Here is a 27,534-nt window from a genome sequence, read left to right as displayed (position 1 = left end):
AAAAAGCTTTTTCAGTCATTTRATACCAGTACAGTATTTAGCAGCTCATTCATACGTGAACACATAGAAGAAAATGCCACCTAGTTAACCACAACCCTGGCTTTCCCTCTCCAGACCTTGTGCATTGCACTTCAGCATTTTTCATTGACATTACTATGTACCACGTGGGTTATTTATGGCATTTCTTGCACGCTTCAGCATAAGAAAAGCAGGGGAATATTCCCATATTCCCAAACCACACCTTCTCCCAGGGACGGGACAGCTGCCTGGCTTCCCACGGTGGTGCTGCTGCAGCAGTGCCAACCAAATAGTCTTGCCTGTCCCTCCAGAGGCCAAATCGACCTGCTTTGTGCACCACTGCTTTAGGYTTTAGGCCTTCTATACCATTCATACACTACTAATAACGTTCCTAACACCCCTAAAGCTCAAGGCAGCAGTATGTCTAATGCGTATGCCTGAAGTTTGCAAAGAAAAAAGAAAAAAAAGAAAGAGCTTTAGTGCCCTCATTCTGAAATATTTCCTGTGCTTGCAGTATCATAATTGCGGTGTCTGTGTGCAAGTTTGTCACCTATGGTGAGAGTGGGGCTGATCCCAGTGTTTGCTGGCATGCTGGCTGGTGAGGTGGTGCTGTGCAAGGATTTTGGGCTGTAATCATCTGCAAGGAAATAAACAACACATCACATCAGCAGGGAATAGTGACAGCCAGTCTTTCATATCATTAGGTCGTGAGACAGATCTCACTGCCCAGTCCATCCTCCCCCTTTCCTCCTTACAGGGTTTGTGCAAGCTGGAGAAGAGCCCTGAAGGTGAGATTACGCCCACGCACCCAGTAACACAGAAAACAAGTATTTAACTAGAAAGCAAACTTTTAAGAATGCAATGCCTACTAAGGAGTTTTCCAATATACTGCGACAGACTTTCTTTTATGACATTATTTAGGCATAATCCATGAGGGAGTCAGCATAAAAAAATTCCCTGGTAAGTGTGGCTGTAAGGCTGTAAGTAAGSTAAAGGAAAACAATCCATTTCCTGCCCTCTGCCTGACCATCTCACGCTGCTCTCCAGAAACAGGCAAGGTGTGGAGCAAACGTGGCCAACGCTCTCCACTTGGTTCCTGTTCTATACAATTTCCTACAAGGTCCAACCAGAGCCAGCTAAACACTGAGGGAACATAACCCTTTAGGACACCTTTAGGAAGAGCTGCAACTCTTTCATTGATCTTTTCATTCATTTCACTGGTATTTTAAGATATACACAAATTCCTGCTCCAAAGCAGGTCAATTTCTTGATCATGTTCTGCCTTCTAAGACAGTGTTTTCTATTTCACTAGCCAAAGGGAAGGGCATTGCACACACTGCCAGGCAGCAGTGCAATAATCAACAATGTAATTCCTTAATTATAAAACACAAAGCATGGAGAAATCACCAGAAAAAAAAGTCAATGCAGTTTTGTAATGCAATTAGAAGTTTCTTACCATTTGCAGTTGTTGCTGGCTGATCACCTTAAAAAGAGAGAGAGAGAGAGAGAGAGGGAGAGAGGGAGAGAGGGAGAGAGAGTAAATAAAACTGTAACAGAACTAAGAGCATTCACACTACATGATGGGAAAGGGACTTTTTTTCTTCAGATCACTGTTTCACGTGGAACTACATGTGCTAAAGTGAAATTTAACCACATGCTGTGAAAACTTGACTCCCAAAATCTCAGGCTTATGATAGGCAGACTGATGTTCTCCACATTGAGATCACTCTTCCTTGGGGAGGAAGTCCTTGATGGGGAGAAAGCTTCTCGAGGGCTTGCAGCAGATGCCCGTTCAGCATGGGGAGGAAGGTGGCTTTGCTGCACCCTGGTGCCACCGATACCTGTGGTGGTGCCTGCAGGTGAGAGTGGAGTGGAGCATGTGGGTGGAGGTGACACAGGAACAGGAGAGGTGGCACTTGTGGAATTGTCATCTGCAGCTGCAGGGTGGGGAAGAGAGATCATCAGGTGAACAACTCACAACAAAGACCTCATCTCCAGTCAGTAAGGCCACTTGTTTGCAGGCCTTTAACTAAGGACACCCTCATTCCATCAACAAGTAAGATCGTCCTCAGATAACATTTGTCACTAGAACTATAAATATGCATGGACTAAGACAATAGTTCTAACAGTGACGGAGTTAAACCACGTTGGACAGCAGAGGATGCCAGCTCAGTGGATGCAGGAGGACAGTGGCTTTGCTGCAGCCCCGGTGTCACCGTTACCTKTGGTGGTGCCTGCAGGTGAGAGTGGAGTGGAGCGTGTGGGTGAAGGTGACACAGTGGGAGCAGAGRTGGCACTTGTGGAATTGTCATCTGCAGCTGCAGAGTAGGGAAGAGAGACCATCAGTTGAACAACTCACCAACCTCATCTCCAGTCAGTAAGGCCACTTGTTTGCAGGCCTTTAACTAATGACACCCTCATCCCATTAGCAAATGTAAATGCAGAAAGATTGTCCTCAGACCACATGTGTCATTAAAGCAAGAAATATTTATGGGCTAAAGCAATAGTTCTGCCAGTGATGGAGTTAAACCACATTGGACAGCAGTGGATGTCAGCTCAGTGGATGCAGGAGAAGAGCAGCTTTGCTGCAGCCCTGGTGTCACCGTTACCTTTGGTGGTGCCTGCAGGTGAGAGTGGAGTGGAGCGTGTGGGTGGAGGTGACACAGGAACAGGAGAGGTGGCACTTGTGGAACTGCCATCTGCAGCTGCAGGGTGGGGAAAAGAACATCAGCTGAACAACCCATTAAGACAAAGACTTCATCTCCAGTCAGAAAGGCAAGCTCTTTACATAGGTTTAACTAATGAACATCTTAATCCCATTAATAATTTTCAATGCAATAAACATGTATTGTTAAGCCAGAAATGTTTATGGGCTAAAGCAATAGCTTTAATGKTGATGGAGTTATCAACAGCAGATGACAGCTCAGTTGATGAGGGAGCTTAGCAACGGTGCCTCAGCCCCGGTGTCACTGTTACCTTTGGTGGTGCCTGCAGGTGAGAGTGGAGTGGAGCGTGTGGGTGGAGGTGACACAGTGGGAGCAGAGGTGGCACTTGTGGAATTGTCATCTGCAGCTGCAGGGTTGGGAAAAGAAACCATCAGTTGAACAACCCACCAAGACAAAAACATCATCTCTCATCAGACCAATTTTTTGTAGGCCTGTAAGGATGTCCTCATCCCATTACTAAATTTTAATACRGTAAGATCGGCCTCAGACAACATGTATCACTAAAGCAAGAAATACATAAGGGCTAAAGCAATAGTTTCAACAGTGATGGAGCTAATCAAGAGCAGATGTTAGCTCAACTGGTGTGGGAGAAAAGTAGCTTTGCTGAAGCCTTGATGCCACCAGTACCTTTGGTGGTGTCTGCAGGTGAGAGATGAGTGGAGCGTGTGTGTGGAGGTGACACAGGGCCAGGAGAGGTGGCACTTGTGGAATTGTCATCTGCAGCTGTAGGAAGAGAGAACATCAGCTGAATGACCCATCAAGACAAGGACTTCATCTCCAGTCAGAAATGTCAGTTGTTTGCATGACTTTCTCTGAAAGCATCTTCTCAGACCAGATTTGATGGTTCATAGGTAATTACTTTCATGCTTATCAATACATTTTGCAACAGTATCTGCTAATAACTTGCAAGTCTTGACACACAGCAATGCGCAAAAGCACAAGCAGCATAAACTTGCACAAACTTTTGCTCAATGAAGAACGACTTCTTTTGGCTAAGAAGTGACACCAACACCACCCTAGTAGAAGATTCCCCTCTGTCTATAATCCTCACCGCAAGAGGAAGGGATGCAAAAGTCAGTGTTCCTGAAAGCTCTTTCTCCTAATACTCATTTCTAAATCAGCAACCAGGGGAATCGGGGCACTTGGGGCAGTCCTGAGAAGATGCCAGCAGTGATACAACATTGTGCACGTTCTGCAGGTGTTACTGCCTCACCACCAAAACTGAAGACTGTTCTTGTCAGTGCACGTTTCACCCCTGTGGGGTAAAAGGCCTCCACACTGCAAGGGGAAGCCCGAAAGCCTTCGTGAAGCACACTCGCTTCCTTGAGCCACCTCTCTCCCATGCAGCATGCCATACTGGCCATCAAGTGTCCGCTTGCTCACAAGTTTCTCTCTGTACCCATCCACAAACTTCATCCATCTACTTGGCTTTTCCTTTCTTTCCCTCCTTCCACTAGCTCACCTCCATTTTCCTACTTGATTTCTTTCCTGGGTTTTGTGTCTCTCTCTTTTCAGCTAGTACTCCCCTCTTCATTATTTCTCTTTCACTCCAGCTACAATACATGGTACTTCATAAAGTACTTCAATACATGGTTCTTCATATAGTTACATGTTGAAATCCTACTCTTTCGGAGAGAGACATATTCAACTCTTTAAACCACATTCCCAACTTCAATGAGGAACTACAGCACTTACAGGAGATACCCMTTTGGTTGCCCTGCTGACAAGCCAGGGTCAAGACCTTGTGTCTCATCTCTGACACACAACTTCAGCATCAGCACACCTCCCCAGACTCCGAAGATCCTCTCCTTATTGACCTGACAAGCAGCAACACACGTGTTGACTGCTCAGCAGCCACCACAGATTCACCAGCCTCTTTTTATGGCTGCAACAGCCATAAGAATCCGACAACCAGTGGGCGCAATGTTTAAGTGACTTATCTTCTAGCGCTGAGCAGGGGATATTTTGAAYTATCCAAGTATCTTCAGCCTCAGAAATCCCAGGTAAGGACCAGTACCTTTGTTAATAGTAATCCCATTAAATGAAGCCTGAGAACCTTGTAGGAGATAACATCAATTTTCCTGTTTGTCACAAATAAGGCACTATCAATGTATCTTCATACTTTTTAAATTCAGTGTTCTTTCTTCAGCTGGTTTACCTGAACTCCATTATTTTTATTCCCTTCTTCCCAAATCCCAATTCCCCAGAAGTGGTGAGGCTGAGTGAGGTCTGGAGATCAGCCAACAAACAAACACTGGTAGACTTCCAGATCTCCCTTTGTTTCCTCCAAAGAAKTCCTGGCATTTTAACAGACATACGTGGCAGTTTTGCATCACTCTAATCATTTTGTACATCTCCTGTTCTTACCTGACTTGATTTTACTACAGARTTTATTATGTCAATAGAAGAGGATGCATTTAGAAAGAATTCAGTAGGTGGCACCAGAACACCAAAAAATCCCYAAACCTCAGACAAGTGAAGCAGATAATTTTTCCCTTATTATCTTACTGAGAAATACTAGAAAAAATGGAAGAAAGAAAAAAGGAGGATCCCACCTTCACCAAGCTCTGCACCAGACTGTGCAACTCCAGTGTTAGGAGGCAGTTACAATGAATTCAATTCTCCCCAAATATCCCACTAGCATCCAGTTCCTCCGAGTAATGGCAAAACTAACCTTGAAGTCACAACTCTCTTTAATCATGCTTATATTCTAAACCATATGGCTGGAAACTTGAAGGCTAATCTAAGAATATCTTCAAAGCTGAGCAAGAATGTCCAACCCCAAACAACACGCTGCGAGCTACGACTGCCTCAAAATGGGTTTAAGCAGGAATGATCCAAAACCTTTGCTCAAATCTTAAACTGTAGTCAGTCTTAAACTATTTTTAAGATAATATAAAGATAATTCAAGTGGGAGAATTAAGTATGCAAGAAGTTACCAAGGKTGAACACAGGCTTCCTTCCCTCTTCCCTCGACCTGGCCAGCAGCTAGCTCCTGCTGACTTGCCCAGAAGACTTATGTCCTTTCCATAAAGGATGTTTAGGCACTTCTGGCCTTATTCTGATGTCCTGCAAAAAGACATCGACGGTGCATCCAGCCCCAAGATGGGACTTATTGCTTTAGCTCCCCTTCATGTCTGGTGACCAGTTGGCAGACAGAGCGCAGCTGCTGCCTCAAAGGGAAGGTTTTGGATGGGAAGGCAAATTTTCAAGGCCGGCCACCTCCAACAGCTGGGCTGCCCATCCTTCCTCTTGAAGGCTCTAAGCCATGCAAGGCCCAAGAGTGAAATATGGGACTGTTGCACTTTGAAGAAATCTCTAGCAGCTAAAGAGGAAGAGCAAGGGGAAGAACCAGGCTGAAAGAGGCCAAGTGTGTCAAACCCAAGAAGCGYGGGCTGTGTTGGTCACACACAGGGGCACAGGAGCAGGTGGCTTCACACCCGCTGCTGTGGATGGTCGTCCCACRCTGGTGGGAATCCACTGCACACTGTGCTGCTCAGGAAAGGCAGAATGGAGAACAAGTCTAGGTTAAAAGTCCTCCCAAGTGACAGCAACAAGTGACTCAACAGAAAGCAACCCAGACCTAGCATATTTTAGAAGATGCTGCACTCAAGCGAGCCTCATCTCCCAGAGCAGAAGGAAGYGCCAGCACGTGCCTCCTGCACTGGGAGTTATCAGAGGAAACGCCAACCCACTAAAGAGAGAGGCTGGAGATGCTGCAGCAGGAGTCAAACATCACCACGCTTTTACAGGCAAAAACACATCATGAAGATAACGCACACACTACTCCATTCTGCCACTCAGGGCCCTCCACATCTGCAGCGGCAGCAACAGGATGTGGTTGGAGCCCCGCGCGGCCACGGGCTCTTCCTCACTCACTCAGCTCCCCGCCAGCCAGCGCTGAACCGCGCCGCGAAAAGGGAGCAAATCCTGGTGGGAAGTGAAGGGGGAGCAAGGCAAGGAGCCCTGCAAGACGCTGCCAGCCGCCCCGCTTCGGTTTATTCTTAAACTTCAAGTGAGATAGGATGTAATTGAGACCTGCTTTAAGGCTCCCTGGCACTGTTAGAAGAGGATACAGGGACCTTAAGTCAACGAGCACGGGGGCCAGGGATGCTGCTGCCGCCTCCTGCTGCATCACAGAATAAAGGGATCCGGGCGCCTTTACAAATAAGTCTGGGCAGACCTATAAATAGGCTTGCAAACACTTAAACATCTGAGCAACTCCACACCACAGAGGGGCCCTCAAATTTTATAGGTAGGATCATGTGTGCTGAAGTGCTTTCATAACCAGACTGCAGAATTACACTTTATTCCTTTATCATGAACCGCTTTAGGAGAAAAAATGCTGTTTAAAAAAAAAAAAAAAAAGTTTGAAAGAGGTCATATAAAGTTCACAGAACAAAAAAAAAAAGCGAAGTTTTGCATGCTCAGGATCAAAAACCAAAAAAACTACTCATTTRAGTTTAACATGCAGAAACTTCTCAAATAATTTGGAAGACTCGCACAAATAATAACTACTATAASTACTTTAAGGAACCACGTGACTGTATATTGAGAATTACTCGATTTTCTGTAAATATTCCTGCAGACTCTATTCTGCATATGAAAGGCTTTTTAAGATTTGGGCTGTACATTAAATATATCTGAAGATCCAGAGCCTGTGTAGCTCCCGAGACACCTACCTGTGCTCACATGTGAAACGCATCAGAGAACGCACGGTTTTCCCACAAGTGACATTTTAGGAGAAAGTGCAACCCTGTATTACAACTAAGTAGAATAGAATTTAATATTGCTTTTAATGCAAATTGACTCTTACCATTAACGTCTAGGCTTTGTTGACAATATCTTTGACCTTCTTCTTGACATCCATTTTCCAGGACAGCAGCTCTAGCTGTCTCCCTCTCTCTCTGTATGTATATATGTGTATTTCAGAATCAACTCRAAGAGCTACAGCTGCAGTGCTGGAGATGGTGATGAGTTCAAACTGGCCAGAAATCAAGCAGCAGAGTGCAGGGTCACAAGAGAGAGGTGGAATGAAGAAGAACCCACAGGTGGCCCTTCCAAGGAGAAGCCCCATGTGGCAGGTCCACCAGGACAAGGGGAAGAACAAGYCTCCATAGCCTCCTGCCAAGAGCCACCAATGGACCCCAGTCAGTAGCTCCGAGCGCAGCCCCRCATGCGGGGTTTGTCTTTAACAAATAAACATTTATTTGCATTTATTAAATAAAAACGCTCCTGCTCCGTGAGTGCGGCACGGGGGGAGGTGGCGATCCCTGGGGATACAGTGGGGATACAGGAAGCATTCGCCTCGATGGGGACTGCCGCCTGCAAGAGGGAAGGGTGTTGAGTCCCGCTGCAGCGGTGAGGTGTTGTCCCCAGTCATTGAAACATCCCAAATGTGAGAAACCAAAGGAGCTGCCCCTTGGATGCTGCACTGGTGGCACAGATGCCAAAGACAGAGTGGGAGATACGGCATTTTTCATCCCGTCCCTGCACAGTGTTTCGTCATTGCCACCTCCGTGAGGGCTGGGGGAGCTGCTGGGCAGAGCCGGAGCCAGAGCCAGCGCTGGCAGCGGGAGCTTTAACAACAGGAGGCGGCTGCAATCGATGCCCACAACCAACAACCTGCAAAAGGAGGCAGCCAGCAACTAAAAAATGAAGAATCAAAATTGCTCTCCAGAAGCGAGCCCTGCCTACGAACTGCTGCCGGGAGATAAGCAGCTGATTTTCAAGAGCTCTGCACAGCTACCTCTCCCCCTGGCTTTGCAGACACTCAGCTTTCCAACAAATAAAGCATCAAAGCACAATCAAAAAGGGAAAGAAAACAGATAGGCTGCGAAGAGAGACAACAGCATTTCCTTTAATCTCTCTCTTTATATATATATATATATTTTATATATATATATATATATATATATATATTTCTTTCTTTTTATAGGAACCTTGGATGCTTGTTGTAACCAGAGCCAGGGAAGAACTTCAGATGACAGCCTAACTTTGAAGGTGAGGTTGTCCCCTTCCCGTTTAATTTCATTTATACCATGGAAATAACAACACGCCTCAAAGCTGGTCATAAGTGTTTGGTGCTACATTCTAAGGAAACATGCTATGTAAGACAATTTATGCCTGGAAAGGCATCATTTAGACAAGACAGAGACAAGGAATCGGAATTCCAAAAGGAATATTAAGATAGCAACAACAACAAAATTAATTTAACAAAATGAATTTTCCCATCCAGAAAAAAAAAAAAAATCAAAGATATCATATAAAGAATACTAGACAATGATTTATTTAGGGAAAGTATTTTATGGACCTTTCAAAGTATAGTGACCCAGAGAAAGCCCTCAGGCCCAAGCTAAGAGAACATCTAATTTCATGCTCCAAATACTTTTAAGCTCTTGATACAGGCACAGCAATGCACAAGCCAGGAAACTGAGCAGACCCGTAAACATTTCTGATGCCCAAGAAGAGGAGTTGTGCATACTGTGGCACAACGCATCTTATCAGGACAACAGCAAGAACAACTGCTTAGTAGCAGAGGTCAGAAGAGCTGTTTATCTGATCAGTAAAAAAAGGATCCATTTGTACGTGTGCAACCCCGTTTGGCAGCACAATGGCAATGCCACCTGTGAGGACATAGGGAAGGGCAGAGGCAGAAAGACACAGGATCTGTGACTGTGGGTAAGGTAAGGCCTTTCAAGGCCTATGTCCCTTCAGAATCTGGCTGAAATAGTGATGAATTTATGACCGTGTAACCTGGTAAAATTAGCTTCTATTTCATTTTTAGCCAAGGAAAGTTGTGTAGGCTAATTAACAGGCCACGATCACAGCCCTCATCTATCACTCAGAACCAAACTCCACGGCAAACTGTCTGCGTTTTGCAACTCTGGATGCTGAAAACTGAACATTTCAAGGCAATTTCATCCATATGTGAAAACGAGATTTTGTAACGTGCCCAATATTAGCAAAGCCAGGTTATCAGAGAAGGAGTAACATGGCATGAGGAGCACACRTCAGCATCTGAGCAAGACACCTGCCACGGGTCACAGCCAGACACATAATCCTGTGTAGAGGATCCAACTTGGCATAGTGGTTTCTACCTTCCTTCTATAACATTGCAATTACAGCAAGAACTTGTAATTTCCAGCACTAGCAGTATTTTTCTTGCGGAACAGGCATTACATTCTTCAAGATCTACTGAGACTGCTCTACCTGTTGACTCAAGCAACCGCCTTTCAGTTTGGATTTCCAAGATGAGCTTCACATCCAGAAGGGGTTGAAAAATGAGGTATGATTTTTGTGTACCYGTACATAATCAGGACTCAAAGAAACTAAAGACAGAGCAACAATAATGGTGCAACAATACAAATTAAGCAGTGGATTATAGTGTTGGAAACCATCAGGTTTCTTTATGCTGATAGGGCCAAAGAAAACCTCAGGAATAACAAAGCTGAGCAAATACACTAGAAAATGAAGCTACAGAGTGTGCAGGTAAAGGGACTCCCTAACCAGGGCACAGATGTACCTGTTAGTGAAGGAGTTGCTAATAACCTGGAAGAACATAACGGGATATAAAAGAGAGCTGAATTAGGTGCTTCCCTTCATTGCGGCTGACACCTGTGGCAGGCACCTTCTCCCAAGGAAGCTCTCAGAAAGAAAGCACTCAGAAACAGGAACCAAAACAGGACTTATCCATAAGCATTCCCCAAATGCTTGAAATTGCATCATTGACCCCCAACATCTCACCCACTGCGCTGCCTTCCCCATTTTAGGTATGCACCACACTATCAAATGCAGCAAAACTCTGCTTGTTACTGCTTGTCTAGGGATCTCTCTGGCTTGCAAGATATCCTGTAGTCACATCCTATTTGGCTATGAGTCATTACAGATAATCAAATACGTGGTGAGGCTCTCACTTCAGTGTAGATCAAATTTAGTTTAGATGTGAATGGCTTAACCATAAAGGGTTCCCTTTATCTGAGGAAGTTTCTGCCTCTGGACAAGAGTGGGTAAAATAAAGAGGTCACTTTTGGTGTTTGCCTATTAGTTGTCCTAAAGTTTTCAGTTGCTCTCCATATATTGCCTTGGCTTAGAGCTATCATGTAAAATAAATAAATTACACTGCAACCCATCACCTTGCTAGGAAATGACAGAAGAAATATTTGAGCTCTTAAAAGTAGCCCTAACACAAGGGTCTGGTTATAAACTTGCAGTTGCTTCAGAATTACTCTCTGGGTTGCATATTGTGCAAGGCCTCAATCACTTCATTGCCAGCTTGATCAAAAATCTCAATTTTGAAGGGATTAAGGGATTAAAATTTTCCCCAAAATCTCAATTTTGAAGAGATTAAAATTAAAGACATTGATCAGCCTACTATAGAGAAAGTAATTATATCTGATTGCCCACCAAGCTTGTGGTGTGGCCTTCCTAACCTTGACAAMATTTCACTTCACTGGGGAAATATCTTTTGACTTCAGATAGACTAGACAGCTCTCCCAGGTTTAACCTGCTATTTAACAATTTATTGATAAAGAAAATTTCAAAACCCTGCCTGTGTTGCTGCTAGACACAGAAATAAATAGAAAACATCCATTTCTACCTAGTCTCTCTGGAGTTACTCCAGAAATACSTACTCCAGAAATAGAACACAGCTCTTATTTTTTACTAACTTATTTTCACAAAAATTGTTTTTTTTTACTGAGTTAATGCTATATATCTTTTACTTTTAAGCATGCACTGGAATAGACACGGGAACTAAAAGCAGGCAATGATTATAGGTAGACAGCCTGGGTTTTGCTCCTCCACTGGTACCTCCTGACAGAGACCGAGTGTTACCAGAAGAAAGCCTGGCCCACACACCTTGTTTTCAACCTSACACCATATTAGGGGAATAAAGAAAAACTTTTGGGGGATTTGAGTGTTTTAGCACTTTGGAACTAATGGATCTCCTCTTCATTTCCTGGTAAACAGCAGCCTGCAAGAAGCGCACGGTATCACAGGATGTGGGTGCCTTCGTTTTATCTCCGCTTGCAGCGAGCTCGCCTGYGTTTTCGCGAGCGAGCTCCGGCCTTGCAGGCGAGCGAGCGCCTTCCCCTTCCCSCGGGGCAGGCCAGGCCGGGCAGCCGCAAGCGCGTCACCCGCCGCGAGGCCGACACCGCGCGCACCGGCACCGGCACCTCAGCCTGCAGCCCTTGAAACACAGCGTTCAGCAAAACTAAACCCCAGAAGTGGTGCGTGACAGCCAACCTGCTCCCTGGCCTACCTGCTCAGCAGCGCAGGGAGCGCTGCTGGCCCTGACCAAACTCCTTCATGGTGTTTCTACCCGGAGCAGGCAGCAGGAACAAGGAGCTGCCCTGCGAACGGCTGCGCTGGCTTGTGACAACCGGACAGGTGGAAGTCACCCAAGAAAACAACCCCACGAGCAGATACTCACTAAACACAAGGTTTTTACAAGGTTTTTCCCTCTCCAGAAACACTCTTACAGATATAATTTGACTCAAATGAGCTTCCTCAAGAAAGTAAATAAAGCAGTTCATGAGTAACTTTAAAAGAAATACATATTTTCCCTTATCTAGTCAACAGCCAGTCAACACACTCCTCGACAACATCTCTTATCCACATTACTGTCATTGACAATATCTTTAGCCTGTTGCCCATTACTGAMGCCAGAAGCCTCACTGCACAGCCACCTTTTTCTCTACTTTACAGTTCCTTGGATCTCTGCAGCAAAGCTTTATAAGAGGGGCAACTGTTTCAAGGCAAGTTTACTTTGTGAATATTCCGGGGTTATTTACGGGAATGCATTCACTTTCAGTATTTACTTTACACTCTTTAAATTATCAAAGATGTTCCAAAATTCCAAYAGAATAAACCAGCTATTTTTGTTATTTTCATTATTCACTCTTTTCACATTCCTTTCTTAAAGAATTTACATACATCAAGCTAATCTAAACTTTCTGAATAAAACCAGTGAGTACTGCAGGAAGCCTTTGTATAAAAAAAGTCTTTAGTCTTCTGTTTGATTGCAGGCCCATCAAGTTATTCACAGATTTTCTCGTATATTGAAATAATATATTATGGCTTCTGTTATTTCCTTAACCAACTTCTTCTATATCTGATTAGTAATTATCTTGAATATTATCTACAGCATCTTATACTATCTTCAGTTAGTAGCATCACTTGAGATGGATTTCTGAAGTGGAGGAAGATTTTTCAGAGCAACCTTAAAACTGAGAGAGGACAAAACACACTACCACATGTGCACATTTTTCCCTGCACTTTTCTTAATGGGAAATAGCTCTGCAGCTTTACCTGCAGAAGAGACCCAGCCTACGAGGTCTGCACCCACCCCATCCCTTTTAAGGAACCTGAGGTCTAAACAGCCAACTTGACAAAGGATAATAAAAAACAGTGATGTAAATGCTGGTAAAACACAGCACTCAGTAACCCCAAAAGATGGAGAAATAAAGCTTATGTAGACCGAGTTTCCGACTGATTATCCTTATTTATAAAACTGTAAATAATATTTARCCTTGCATTGTTATCATACCGAGTCTTTGAAACAGATTCCTATCTAGAAAACATTTGCTTTAATTAAAGAAAAAAGTATATAATTCATTCTTCCTGCTGAACAGAATTATTAGATAGCAGCGAAAAAAMCCCTACTGATTTCAGTAAAGCTGCCCTGATAGGATGATTATAAATGCCACTGAAAATATTTATTCCTACTCTGGATGAAGGGTATTTTTATAATATATATATGTGTGTATATATAATATATATATATATGTAGTGTGTATATATACATAGTAAAGGTATATTTATAAATACAGCAAAATCATTCAGATTAATTTTTACTATAGTCCAAATTTTTAGTATGTTCTCATTCCTTTTCAGAAGGCCAGTGCAAAGAACCTCAATGTGTCCTTGAAATGCCTCTGGTCTTGCATACCAAAAATGTGGCAGGAAGGAGATTTCTCACAAGATGAACAACCCCCTTGTCTCAGAGAATCCTCTGAAACCCCCCAGATTTGGAGAACTTGCAGAGAATGAGGTTTGCACTTTTTTTTCCCCTCCCCCTTTCTGTATCTGTAGCATGCAGAAAACGCCCATTCTAATTACAAAATTCTACAGGATTTTTTCAACTTCCTTTTATTTTCTTCCTTGCAAGGCTTTCCCTGCAAAGAYGTCATGATCTGAGCTGGTGTTAACCAGTGTATTATGTTAACAAAAGCTATCAAAAGCAATATTAAAACATGCACCAGTAAAACTGTAAACAATAACCACTAAAATTACATTATCTAGTGCAAAGAATCACCCAAAGAACTGGAATTCAGAAAGTGCTTTGGATGCTCTACCAACAACAGGCACGTGAAGTGCTCCCTATCAGAAAGCCAGCGTGCAGAGGGGAGCCAGAGCGAGATCTGTTTGCAGTCGCACTGGTTTCCTCTTTAGCAGAAGTGCAGCGAAGTTTCTAGACGAAATCTGTGGACAAGAAAACCCACGTTCAAGACTTCAAACACTCCACACGAGGCGCTTTCAGCCATTCCCAGCGTTCTTCATCATGAGTGAAACCTCCTGTCTCAGTATGAGTGGGAGTCACAGGGAGTTGGGTTTGAGTTTGTTTTTGAGCTAGAAGCTTTGAAGCACTTTTTGTTCTCAAAAGTGCCATTGCAGTGAATTTCGTGACAGATCATTTCCCTAATGATCACGTTTCCTGTAGCGAGACGTCCCCCTGCTCTCCACGTCGGCACCAGCGCTGCAACCACACATCCTCTGCGACACCTTCCACCTCCAGCAAAAACGCTACCGCGGGCGCACAGATTGACACAACTCAAAGATCTCACACTCAGGGACATAACGTATAGACCAAGAGTCTCTTAAACCAACAAAACTCAACTCTCTTGGTTTGGGGATGGGCTTTCTTCTCCAAGGGAGGGTGCATGGTATCTTTAATATATATTTGCCTTGCGGAAACCTGTTGTTATAGCTGCCCTCAGGCCAATTCTGATTTGCATTTGTCTGCTGCAGTGTTGCAGTGCTCCCAGACCATGCAGCAAGCGCAGCTGCTGAAGGCACTGACCCTGCTGCAAAGGGCACGGTGCTATTTGCAGTATTATTATTGCCCCACTTGTGATTAACCCTTTACAGTTAAGTCTCAACCGGCTTGCACTCCAGAATATCAATGCTACACTGTCCTTCCCCTTTTACAGTGTTAAATAAGACTTTATTTGGTTTGAATTTGCTAAAATTCAATCCATCTTACTCAGTGAAATAACTGAGAAATAATTAATCCTTGAATTAAAAAGAATATTCTCCTTGTGTCTTCAGTTTCCCTGTCCTCTTTGTTTTCTCTTACTCAGCAGAAGTGCTTTGAGCTCTGTGAAGTACCAGRTATTTATCAAATAAAAGGTACTAAAGTAAAATAAAATCAAATAAAATGTACTTATCAATGTCCTTAGAAGATGAAGATGACAATCACTGAGATGGTGTTCCAATTCAAGGCCCCTTCTACATGTATGCAATACATCAAGCTGTGGAAAACTTCCTGAGCACAGAAATCACTGGAAACCCTTCAGCACTCAGGAGGAATTACTGCCTTTCTCCTTGCACACATGAAACCTCATTCAAGAAATAACTGTGGTGCCATGGAGAGCCTGGAAGCCCTGGGTGGCTCCTGCACCCACATGCAGATGGGAGGAAGCTTCATGTGTTTCTCTCTTGTTCTGTTGCCTACCTTGGCATGGAGGTGTCTGATCTTCACCCCAAGAAATCTCACTGAAGATTTCTCTTAAAGCACTGGGTGAACCTTTGCTGTCTGAAAGACACAGACTCTAAACWGGTAAAGGACAAGTAAAATTAATTTTGAAGACTAGCAAGTCCTCACAACCATAATTTCAAAGCTTGTTCAAAAGTAAGAACTTGCTGAAGGGAGACTATAATCATTACAGTATTGCAGCTGTAACCATTATTATGACAAGAATGAAATGCCTTCTTCACTGGGGAAAAAAAAAGAAGGCATTTTTCTTGATTAGATATTGCTTCTCCTCCCACCCCGCTGCAATAACCCTGCAATTACTGAGTTGCAGTACTTGCTCCCAGCCACCTGCATTCAATGTGCACAGCACTGCTCACTCATAGACACCGTAATGTCTGCACAGACATGATCAGYGAGCTGCTTCTCTGAGCAAGAATTCCTGCCCCCACCTCACCTCACCCAAGAACGGCCTTTAATCTTTGGTATAAATGGAAGAAGGGTATTATTCTGCCTACACTTCCTGGAAACTCAACACAGACCTATGTGTCTGCCTTTATCAGAATATCCATCAAAGGTCAGGTAATTTTCCATACTCATCTAGAGACAAAGATGCTACCTATCTTGATGAATCAGTTCAAGACTTCTTAGTGCTTGTCCCTCAAAGTGAATCAGATTTAATCACTGTGAAAATGGAGGACACGATTTCCATGRCTACAGCCGTGCTCAGAACACCTATGTTATCAGATTGCACAGCTCCTTCTGGCGCCCCCGATCCAAACATGCCCTGGCTCTGGAGTCAGTTCCAGCTGACACGGTGGGACCGGGCGGCCACCCAGTTCATAGAGGCCTTCCAGCCACCACAACACAGCTCTGGGCTGGTTCTGGGGACTGCCAGAAAGGATGAGGATACTAGGGAGCAACGGACACCAAGAGCTACTGAAAACAACCTTCCTTGGTCACTCCGCTCCCAGAACAACCGTGTTTCACTTTCAGACACCACGGCTGCCCTGAATAAATGATGGAGATCGGTCCGTAGGTTTTCATCCTTCCCAGATGCCCATGCAAAGCGATGATGTTACATCCAATAYACACTCGCTCCTTGGTAGGAACAAATCCCACCAATTTACTGGAATTGTTTTGATAGCAAGACTGTGATTATTAGTGCAGGTTATTAATGTATCAGTACAACCACTGTAAGCATTTCAAAGGCAAAATTTATCAAGTATGTAAGAAAACAAGGAGCCTAGTGATCCTAAAAATATCTGCTGTACCCACCAAGTATACAGGAAGCCCCGTTCTGTCGGCATCTCTAACAGCCGTAGCAAAAACTATTTCTCCTGCTGGGATCCTAACCTGAACCAGGAACTGAAATACTTCCTTTTGGTTACTCAATGCTTATTTTAGACTTACAGCAGTAACACAAAATATGCTTCCTAATTTTGAAAGACTTGAAATAGTCAACAAATCAATTCATTATTCTTTTTTTTTTAAATCCCGTAACACCTCTTATACTGGAGCTAAGATATCACATACTCCTGTATAATATTTTCCTCTTGAATTTCATACCAACAACCAACTTTCCAAGTCTAGGTGCTAATTAAGGATATAAAAATAAGGGCTACACCTCAAATCAGGTACAAAAGAAAATCATTTGATTGTATTATTTGTTTCCTTCTACTCCCATGTAAATCTTATGCTCCAGCAACTGAAGGACAACTGCATCATCCTCATCCAAACTGCAACTTAACCCATTCTAAAAACGTCTAATTAACACATCTCTGGTGCCATGCTAATCTAGTGCAGATCGTTATATGAATTACCCAAATTCAGTATTTGTGTTGTCTTTAAATGTGAAATACACAATGTTCCACTCTCTGGCAGGAAGAAAGAGCACCTTATGAAACACCATTTAATGCCCTCTGTCAAATAATAGCAATAAATACAACACCAGTGCAAGAAACTTTATCTGTAGATGTTTGAAGAACCTAAGTTCATAACCACCAGAAGAACTTCAGCACAGAATGACAGAGAAGATCACAGATACTCATGATTTTCACATCTGATTAATGTTTTATAATTTGCTTCTATACACAAAGGCATTGTTGGGGTAGCAAAGACAATCATTCAGGAGCTGGCAAAGGTCCATCAGACTGACAGAGCAAAGTCGTAGCTCTTTTTCCCTTCCCAATGCCGACAAATATTCCCCAAGATAACATCTTCCATTCTCTGGTCACATCCTGCTCTTTTTGCCCATCACAAGATGGACAAACCGAGAACTACCCAGGATCTGCAGTGAAGACACTTTCACCTCATCATCTACACAAGCACCACAAAAGAAAAGAGATGTTATGGCTAAGGAGTGAAATGCTGGTTTAGGTAACATGATCATATTGATCATATTCCAGCTCTTCTCACAGAATGCTTGTGTGTTGCTAGCAAAGCTACTTACCTCAATTTTCCAGAAATCTGAGCTGTGATACTAATCTGACTTGCGAGCACCATGAGCTTTCAAAACTGCAAATGAGCCGAAGTAAGAGGCCCTCTAAAGTGTAGGTTTTCCTAGGTCTCAGAAGAAGCTTTCTGAATTGGCAGACTGATTCCCTCTTTGGATCACTTTGTCATTACAAATACGAAATTGTGTATGTGGGGGGCACCTCGGTGCAGAAGATGAGCACCATCATCTAATAACTTAAGAGGAAACATTTGCAGCTGCAGAGAAAGCTTGGAATAGTATTCTGTAAATAAGCTGGAATTCTGCATTGAAAACACTGATAAAATAACATACTGATTGTATTTTCATTCTGCATGCTGAGGAAAGAATCCTGTGCTGAAACACTGTACATGAACCTGCCAGTAAAAACTGTACTGCCAAGCTTGCTTTCCTCCACACTGCGAATGCTTAACTTGCAATCTTCATGTCCTGCTGTACGTGTGATTTCTTAGCTTTAAAAACATCCTCCACCTTCAAAAACAAGAAAAACAGAAACTCTCTGAAAGGAGCACCGCAGTGCTGGATTGGGATGTGTTTATCTGTTGTTCAGATCTGCTTCTAGGGGTGAAGGAAGGACCGACAACACTRATGTATTGGTATCTTAAGTGCTGGTCAGAGGTAGAACATTTCCATCAATCAGTTTTGCAGGTATTTGCTGACAGCAGAGGAGAGGTGAAACTCAGGGACTTTTATCTTTCATCTTTTATCAATCAGTGCAACACTTCTCAAAGACTATCTCGAAGACCTGAAGCACTTTTTTTTTTAAAGACTGTAGGGTTATACTTGTTTCCTGCTGCCTATATATATTGCCCATCAACACGAAGACAAACTTATGTAACAGAAAGATGAGATTTAGAGAAAGGTGCTCTTTGCAAACAGTTCTTAGACACCACTTTCATTCCAGTTCCTACTCAGCCATATCTTCCAATAAATATTTTAGTACCCAACGCAGCCTTTCAGACTCTTAGCATTTTGAAGCAAAATCTTTTCCACTCAAACTTGCAACCATCTAGAACCTGAAGGTCCCGATGAGTAAATGAAGTTCAGCTGAGTAAATGAATCACAACCAATTTATCTGTGGAGTTCAATAAATATTGAAAAATATCAATACTGTAATGAGGATCCAGGTGACACTTGAATGAACYGCAGACAATTCCCAAAGCTTGCATCTACTCACCATCTGATATCCAGGAAATGTGGTGCTATCCTTTGCACGCCGAACAAAGCTTTTTATTTCTTTCTTATTACTCCTTTTTTTTTTTTTTTAAGACAAAAGAAATATAGTTTTATTTTTTTTTTCTGTCTAAATAAACCTGTTGGGCCAATGACAAGTCAGTATTAATTTATTATTGTTCTTATTATTCATGAAGGTTCAAATATGAGAATGCTGAACATAATGTAGAAGTTTCTGAATCGAACAGAGTAGAACACAGTCCCTCTCCCAGGTAGATGCTATTCACATTCTATAGTTTCACGTAGAGAGGGTTTCTCTCACAAAAATCAGGATCGGAGGCATGAGGTTATACACCCTCCCTGCAAGGGAAGGAGGGAGCGTGTGCCTGTGTGCAACATCCTCTACACGTTCTCTTGTTTGCTTACTGTATCACTCACTGCTGAGAGAACACGATATATTTAAGACAAAACAACTGGAGCAAATAATTACTGCAAGTAAATACAACACCTTCATACGTGACCTGAATTCTTTAAATTATTATTTTTATATAGTACGAGAGGAGCCTTGGACAGGCATCAGCATTTTCCCTTTAGGAGTTTCGTAACAGCTAAAGTGCTCAGAAAAGGAAATACTATAAAAGGGAAACACCGTTTGGCTGGACACACGCGCGGCTGTTGCTGGTTCCCCCACCTAACTTTGCTTGTCTCTCCCAAACCTTTCAGAGAAGTCCCTGTGCTGTCCAGAGCCAAGGCCACGTGCAGGGACGTTCTCCGTGCGCCCAGCACAGCGGTGACAGCCGACCAGGACCGGGGCCCTTGGCACCAACGCCTGAACAACGACCCGTGTGTTGCTGGCAGCGCAGACAGTGAACACCCTTCCACTGCACTGACACATCCAGGAGAGGCCAGTTTGCTGCTGGACACCCAGATTKTCCACAGCGTGTCATGGACCAACACATGGAGGTCTTCTCGTCACCTCCTTGTAAGCACAAGGGGCTCCCAAGTTTTCTGGAGCGTTTAGTCAAAACTGGGGTATTTCCTATAAACGAATTTCCTGGGGCAGCCAGCAKGAACATGGCACTTGGGGTTGAAATACTCCAAAGTCCTTTATCGTGAGTAGAAACTGAGGATTTTTTTTTTCCTGTTTTAATAATAAAGCCAAAGAAAATTCAGCAAACCACAGTGAAAAACCACAAGGCTCAAATAAATCTTGTGAGAGCCCCGAGGGCCTCGAGGCTCTGCCTCTTTCGCACACTTTCCACTGACGTCACCCCAGAGGTGACACCCGAGTGACACCCATCCCTGAAGCCAAAGCACTTCCACCATGTAAAGGGTTTTTTTCCCAATATTAGCCCAAAATCTGAAGGCAGCTGCTGCTCCAAAGGCTTCTCTGGTTAGTCAGGATGGTGCCAAGGTGCAGGTAATGGAGCAGGCCCTCAAGACCAGCATTAATCATTGTCGTGAAACAGTTGTGGCCCTGGCTTGTTTATTATCATTCATAACTTGATAATAACTTCATAACTTCATAATGACTCTCAAAAGGCAGAATTTCTGTGGGATCTTTTATCCTGATCTCTATGATTTTCACTGGATTTAGGACACTGCGCTTGCAGATCAGCTTTCCCTGTGTCAGTAAGCCCYTACAAACACTATCCTACTACATATTAGGATTTGTCTGCGTTACCACCTCAAAATCCTCATAGCCAAACAGGCCAGTCTTGAACACAGTGTTAAGGGCCAATGCAGCAGTGCGTGGCACAGCCCTTGGGAACTCCTCTTTCCACAGCACGTGGCCAGCAGGCCAGGACACCAAAACCAGACGTGCTGCACGAGGCCCCGTTCTCGCTGCTGCTCCACACCTTCCCCTCAGATCTCAGGCACGTTTCGTGCTCCAGATGAAAGCACCAGGCTGCAGGTGTGGAGGATGTAGAAAAGCCTTTCAGCTCTGCAGGGCCAGCACAGCCGAGCACAGAAGCACTAAGGAAACTGCAAACAAGGTCAAGTCCTTTCGCAGAAGCGCTGGAGAGTCTCACGCACCCTAAGCTCTGCCCCTGCACTCGCAGGTGCAAAGTGCCCGAGCTCACACACACGGGCTGGCAGGAAGGGGAACTGCGGCTCTGCTTACAACAGACACCAGCAGCACTGGCCAACATTGCACAGGACTTTAAAGGACTTGACTTGMGCTGCATTTCTCCAATACAACTGACTCGAGTTCATAAATGTCACCAAACGTCTGAAAAAAAAGCTAATTCACTGGGCGTCCCGTTTTGGATTTGCTCAAGTGCAGCTCGRTAGCAGTCTCATCTGGGTTGTTCTTACTCAGCAGAAAGTAACAGCTCCCCATTGCCCACCTCTGAGTGAGACCAGGCTGCAAACGTGTGCACGAGTCACGTTTCACGGCTTTCATTCTTTGCACAAACACACTATTCAGAGATCTCTAATATGTAAGCAATCTCTTCAGAATAATTCGCAGTAATTTTCCACTAACACCACTCATCTCTTAAAATACTTAAGGAGTTATAGCTCTGCATATTACAATGCAGTCAGTATAACTACCTTCAACTTAACAGATGGCAAAATCGACAACTAGAGAAATGAAAAGAGTTCAGGACCAGCTAACATTTAAAATATTCTACTCATAGCCGTAGTCAGCAGAGGACTTTTGCCGCATCTATATGATTACCTGGAAAGGCTTATACTTATACTAGCTGTGCAGCTCCATACTGGATCTGCATTGTAGTACAGGCCCTAATCCCAAAGTCTTTCAGGTGCTCGGATGCTTACAATTCATTTAAGGATCTGCTGTTTGCTCATATGAAAGCTTCTTTGTGTGGCTTCCCATTGCTGGCAGGACAGCTAGCTTGATTATTTTTCTTTTTGTCTCGCTTCACCATTCGTCGGGGAGAGAAATGTATTTCAAAAGGCAATTAAAAATACCGCTCCGCAGGGCCCACGTTTCTGCAACAGCAACAGAAAATACCCACTCGGGCACAACAAAAGCTGCCTCTGCAGCAGGCAGTTGTGGACGGGCTGGTGGGATCTCCAGTGAAGAACAGACAAACCAAGGAGAGGCCTTTGAATCTGGAGAAGAGAAACCGAAGGGAGCAGGCAGCGGCACGGGGGGATGGCTGAGAGCAGTGCTGCAAGGAGCAGCATTAAAGCAAAGCGAGGTGGCCGCTGCCTGTTCAGCACTGCAGACAGCATGAGCTGGCACTGAGGTGCTCACAGCTAGCTCCTAAAATCCTGGCACCGAATGCTCCAAACTTGAAGGAGGAGGAATCCTGGAAATGGCTGAAATGCTTGAAAGCTGCGGCAAGGACAGCAAGCGGGGCCGGTGACCAGACCGGTCCGTGTCTGGGACAGGCAGCTGGACACGCAGGCAGCATCCGTGAAAGGGGCAGGAGGAAYCAGCCTTCCCACTCCATGCGTCACCTGAGCCTTCTACCTACAGTGGGGAGGCTGAGTTTGGCCTCCTCAGGAATTTCAAGCACTTTCTTGGCCTCCCTGGGGACACACATGCGCCTGGGAATGTCAGCTTTTACAGYGAGACCAAGAATGGGAACGGGGTTTCGCTAGGGCTTCCTCCACCCACCTTTTCTGCCTTATTTCATTAGATATCTGTGCTGTTTCTATTCCACTTGCTGCTGATTTGTTCTTCAGAACGTAAATATATTAACCTAAGATGACCAAAGAAAAGGCAAAAGTAAAGGAAGCAGCTCCAGCTCTGCATGCCACTGAGAGCAGGATTTTCCTTTCAACTAAGCTCTGCATGTARTATTTTGGCTTTAGGTTGATACCAGTAAAATGTTCTCTGTATGTCAACTTGCTAAGGTGACCAACAACCATCTTTTCCATGCAGGATCCATTAGTCTTGAACCAACATCTCTTTACTATTCTGCATGTATCAATAAATACATACCTCTATTTAGCTATATATCCATAAATACACCATAGCAGCAATCCAACCACACATTCATTCTCTGTTTGTTTAGCTCTAGGTGAGCAGGTAGAGGAAAATATGCATTTGGTTCAAGCCTGTAGCTAATTCTAGCCCAGAATCCACGCAGCCAGTGAGACCATGAGCCTTTCCCAGGGGAATTCTCCATAATTCCTGAGCAYGCAGACTCCAGGGCTGCAGATCTGCGTGTGCCTACTCAAACTCTACACATACACTTGGAAAATAAAGTAGCACACGAAACTATCAAGTAATTATTTTAGTTTTCTGAAATAAAGGAAGTTGCTCTGCAGTGGGTAAAGTCTTTTGAAAGCTACTAAATTGGTAATACTTCTGTGGAGGGTGGGGGAACAGCCTGAATTGATGGGCTAGTGGAAAAAGAGTGCCACAAATCCTGCAAGTTTCTTTTTCTCCTTTCTTTTTAACAAGAGCAAAGTTGCATTTTACAAAGTTGTGTGATGCACTGCATCAGTTGGGTTAGCATTAGCTTTTCAACCAGGAAATCAGTYTAGATAATAGAAGGTATTAGGGTATCAGCCTTGCACTTAAGATTTCAAATGCACATTCCTGACAACGAAAGATTTAAAAAAAAAAAAATAGCTACTCTACCTAGGTGGAGATGAAAGACTAACCAATACTGCACAAGCACTGCGGTGTTTAATGGGATATTTCAACAGTGAAAATGTTTACAATGGCAGATCCAGCTCCAGGATTTGGTTCTTTGTGTACAGCCCCATCCACTTTCAAATGAAAGCTTTGTTATTTATGGGAACGTAGGTATCCATTCATCCACAAATACCATTACTCACTCCTTATTCCCAGTATAAGCAGTCCTATATGAGTTTTATTTGGGGGATTTAGATAGTGGAGAGGCCTCTGTGCAGGTTCTAGGTAAGAAAAACTTACGTTTTTCAAATGCAGTTTGAGGCTCTCCAAAGTGGTTTGGATAGTGCAAGGAATTTGAGATGCTTTATAGGATGTAGCGAAAATCCAAAAACTTTAAAGCTATCTTGTTGAATCTTCAAAATCACTGAGTGATGAGGCTCTCAGACACTAATCATAGCATGAAAACAAATCCCAAAGYGCACGCAGCGCTGCCCTGCCCTAAAGCCAAAGCCTGCCACACACTTCTCCTAATTCGGCCCCGCCAGCAGCAAACTCCTCCCTGAGAGGCTGAGCAGTGAGTTCAGAGCTGCCAGGCAGAGCAGTCTGCAGAGCAAAGACCAAGTACAACATTCCTGTCACCCTTATGGGAAAGCTGATCTCCAGGAGCCTTCCGCTCCTGCCCTTCCCCGTTGTTTTAAGTAGACAGAAAGGTCCTGAAAGCCAAAATTCAGCCTGTGGGGGAAGTTACACAGACAGGTCATGGCTGTGGAAATGTGGTGCAGAAGTCTCAACTAATCAGGCACCTCAGTGACCGGGTGCAAACACGGTCACCACGTTGCATCCTGCAGAATGGGCCTGCGAATGGCTTTAAGGGGTCCAGAGAAGGGTTAAATCATTACATTTCTCTGAGGCTTTTCTGCGCGGCACCAACACGTAGTGAGGAACTGGATCAAGCCAGGCTACCGTCTACAGAAGGAGAAAATAATAAGTTTTGTTTGAAATACAGCCCTGCTGCCCCCCTTTCTGCCTCCCAGCCCTCTGYGTTAGCTGCCGCACGCACCGACTGTGCCGGTGGCGGCACGAGCCGGCTCATCCCGCCCTTCCGAAAACAGGCGGCCGTGGGGAGCCAGAGAAAAAGGCCTGTGGAATGAAAAGTGGGGCAGCACATGAAAAACAAAGGCGGAGAAAAAGGGAGGGAGGAAGATTTGCTTTTTTTCCTTCACAGCACAGCATTCACTTGCTTGCCCACAACACCCAGCCAGCTGCACTGGCTGATGTCTCTCGAGAGAGGCTTTGAAGGACAAGGAACTGATGTCCACACTTCATATGCTCTTTTAGCTGGTTATCAACTCAAGGCAGATCGTTTTCTTACTTACATCACTGTAAATCTGGAGTTATTACGATAAACTGAGGATAGAAACAAGTAAATTTAACAAAAATGAGATGCAGTTTTGACCCTGCACGTAGTTTTTTACCGTTTCAGAGCATATAATTTAAAAGCACTTGTAGGATGAACGTTACCTGAATATTACCTAATCAAAAAGACTTTGTATTGGCCATAAACCGAGCCAAATTGTATTAACTACCTAAACTGAAGACAGAGAYATAGATATATGATGCTGTATGTTGTTTTCAATAAAATCTTCAGATATAGATCCACCAAACACTTACTCTCACATAAATTGTTAGTCCAGTACTAATTGACTGCCTTGCTCCTCGCCATCTCAACTCTTACRCATCTAGTGTGTTCTGAGACCTCAACCTCTCCAGCTACAACTTCCTTTTTTAAAAGCAAAAACAAGTCAAGTTACTTAAATTCACCTGCCATGGGTGAGAAGTTACAGGCTATTGAAAATTTGGAAGGCATTTGGAAGCAGCAGTTTATAAAAACTTAGTTATAATTTTATAAATAATTTATAAATGTAATTTTCCAACAGCAGAAAGAAGCCTACAGCGTCTCATTTTTTTTCCCCAGCCTCACAGCAGTAAAAAAATAAAATTTGAGGAACTGTACGCAGAATCAGATCAGGGAGTGGCTTAAACGGATGGGATTTTTTTTTCTTAAAGTTTTTAAGCACAGAAAACAGAAGTGMTGCCTTGTGAGATGAAATCAAACAGAAAGATTGCATTAAATAGGTTCATGTAAGAGATCTAAATATATTTTTTTTCAAATGCAACTGAATTTCTTTTTAAAGCAGTAGTTCATGCAGCGCTCACCCATGACCACACGGAAGACATTTTAGCCCTGCACATTATGAGTCAYCTTCTTGATCTAGGTTCTGCCAACATCACATACAGTCAGATTCTAGTTTCTGAACAAAGATGTTAGTTCTCCATTTTTCAAAGCTTTTAAACTGTTTCAACTCCGCACAGAACATTATGGGTTCAAAATTAGAGAATGAAATATCAAGTGCCACCTACCTTTGACAAAAGCATCCTGGTCCAGAAAGACAAAGGCTAGTGCTAAGACTTTAAGCCACAAAAACATGGTTATTTCTGGAAATCAGGCGTATCCTTATGAAACAGCATGTGTCTGTCTCTGGAAAGCAAAATAAGCATTATCTCTCTGCAAAATAATTTCTTAGTGAAATTTGAATCAAAAGGGAGAATAACCAGGCACATACATCGCACTGCCTGCTTATCACAGTGAAGGAGCTGCTTCCTCTGCTACCCAAACCAACCACTTGCAAACTCGCAGCACAGTTCGGTGATGTCAGAGACAACTACTTCTTCAGAAAAAAAAAAAAAATTCTTTCAGTTTCCAGGAAGTCAAGAGGGTTTTTCTTAAGTTGCTACAGTAATGCTCAGCTTCCTTAATTCAAATGAAATTGAACGTTTTCAGCCATTTCAACCGAGGACCCGAACAAGACTTAGTTTTTCAGAAGACTCACTTCWGCCGAGAGCCATTCTTTTTCCTCGTATTCATGTTTTTGTAGTGTGCATTTCATTGAGTCCTTTCTTATTTATAGACACTTCCCARGGAGAAAGAAAGAAAGAAAACCTGAGTGAACGTAACAGCTACACTGGCAGCACGGCCTTCAGCAAAGTCTCGTCCTCAAGGGAAGTGATTGCTGATTAGATGAACAGCCTCTAAACACGGAGTATTTCTTTCTAAAGAGCCTAAGAATGCAATTCTAGGTATGACAGTTGTACATGAAAAATACATCGTCTGCTTTCTGTGATGTTCAGTTCCTAATTAGCTAGCTGCACACAATGCTCTACTTACTTCTAGCCAACAACAAAATGTAAAGTCAAACTATTCACTCGTTCCATAAAAAAACTACAAATCCTTGGAAAATGGAATATTTTGTACCTTTCTAGTAGTTGGTAGTGTGAAATTGCAAAGGGAATAATGTTGAGATTGCATCAATGTTGTTGAATGCATCAATAATGTTGAGATTGACAATTTTCAAGTTTTTGAAAGTGCCAAATGAAGGAATTTATTGTTCATTCATGTCATAAATCCTGTAGAGACTTCCTACATGCCATACTGTAAAGTTGCACAAATTCACAAAATAATTCACATATGAAAGCAGTGAATCAGATTCCCCATGAGATTAAAATCAGCTTCCTCAGGTCCAAGTTCAAGTGAAGTCCTATAACACCAAAACAAGTATAGCAGCTGGTTGTAATAATAAYATTGTAAACGTGCTCAGCATAAATCTGACCTAGTGGTATCAGGCAGTCTTCCAGACACCCTAGCTTTGATAGGCATTGGGAAGTTGCTGCAAGATGAATCCAGACTACAGTCCTATACTGTTTTCAACACTGGTATCTTCTTCCCCGTTATTCTTGGACAAAGGCATAG

General features: G+C 43.5%; 1 protein-coding gene across 1 annotated transcript in view; it reads right to left on the bottom strand.

The window, feature by feature from the left end:
- The window catches only part of PTPRC (protein tyrosine phosphatase, receptor type C), a 45,667-nt gene extending 19,429 nt beyond the window's left edge, over window positions 1–26,238 (bottom strand). The window contains exons 1-2 of the mRNA XM_026043776.1: window positions 26,148–26,238; window positions 1,475–1,501 (exon numbers count right to left, since the gene is read on the bottom strand). Coding sequence (XP_025899561.1) covers window positions 1,475–1,501; window positions 26,148–26,214 — 94 coding nt within the window. The 5' untranslated portion in view covers window positions 26,215–26,238. The remainder of the gene's footprint in view (window positions 1–1,474; window positions 1,502–26,147) is intronic.
- Window positions 26,239–27,534: the final 1,296 nt, after the last annotated feature.

Source organism: Nothoprocta perdicaria, unplaced genomic scaffold (assembly GCF_003342845.1).
Source record: "Nothoprocta perdicaria isolate Ctin4 unplaced genomic scaffold, notPer1 scaffold_34, whole genome shotgun sequence".
In the NCBI taxonomy this organism is placed as follows: domain Eukaryota; kingdom Metazoa; phylum Chordata; class Aves; order Tinamiformes; family Tinamidae; genus Nothoprocta; species Nothoprocta perdicaria.
This window is presented reverse-complemented; position numbering and strand designations above follow the sequence as displayed.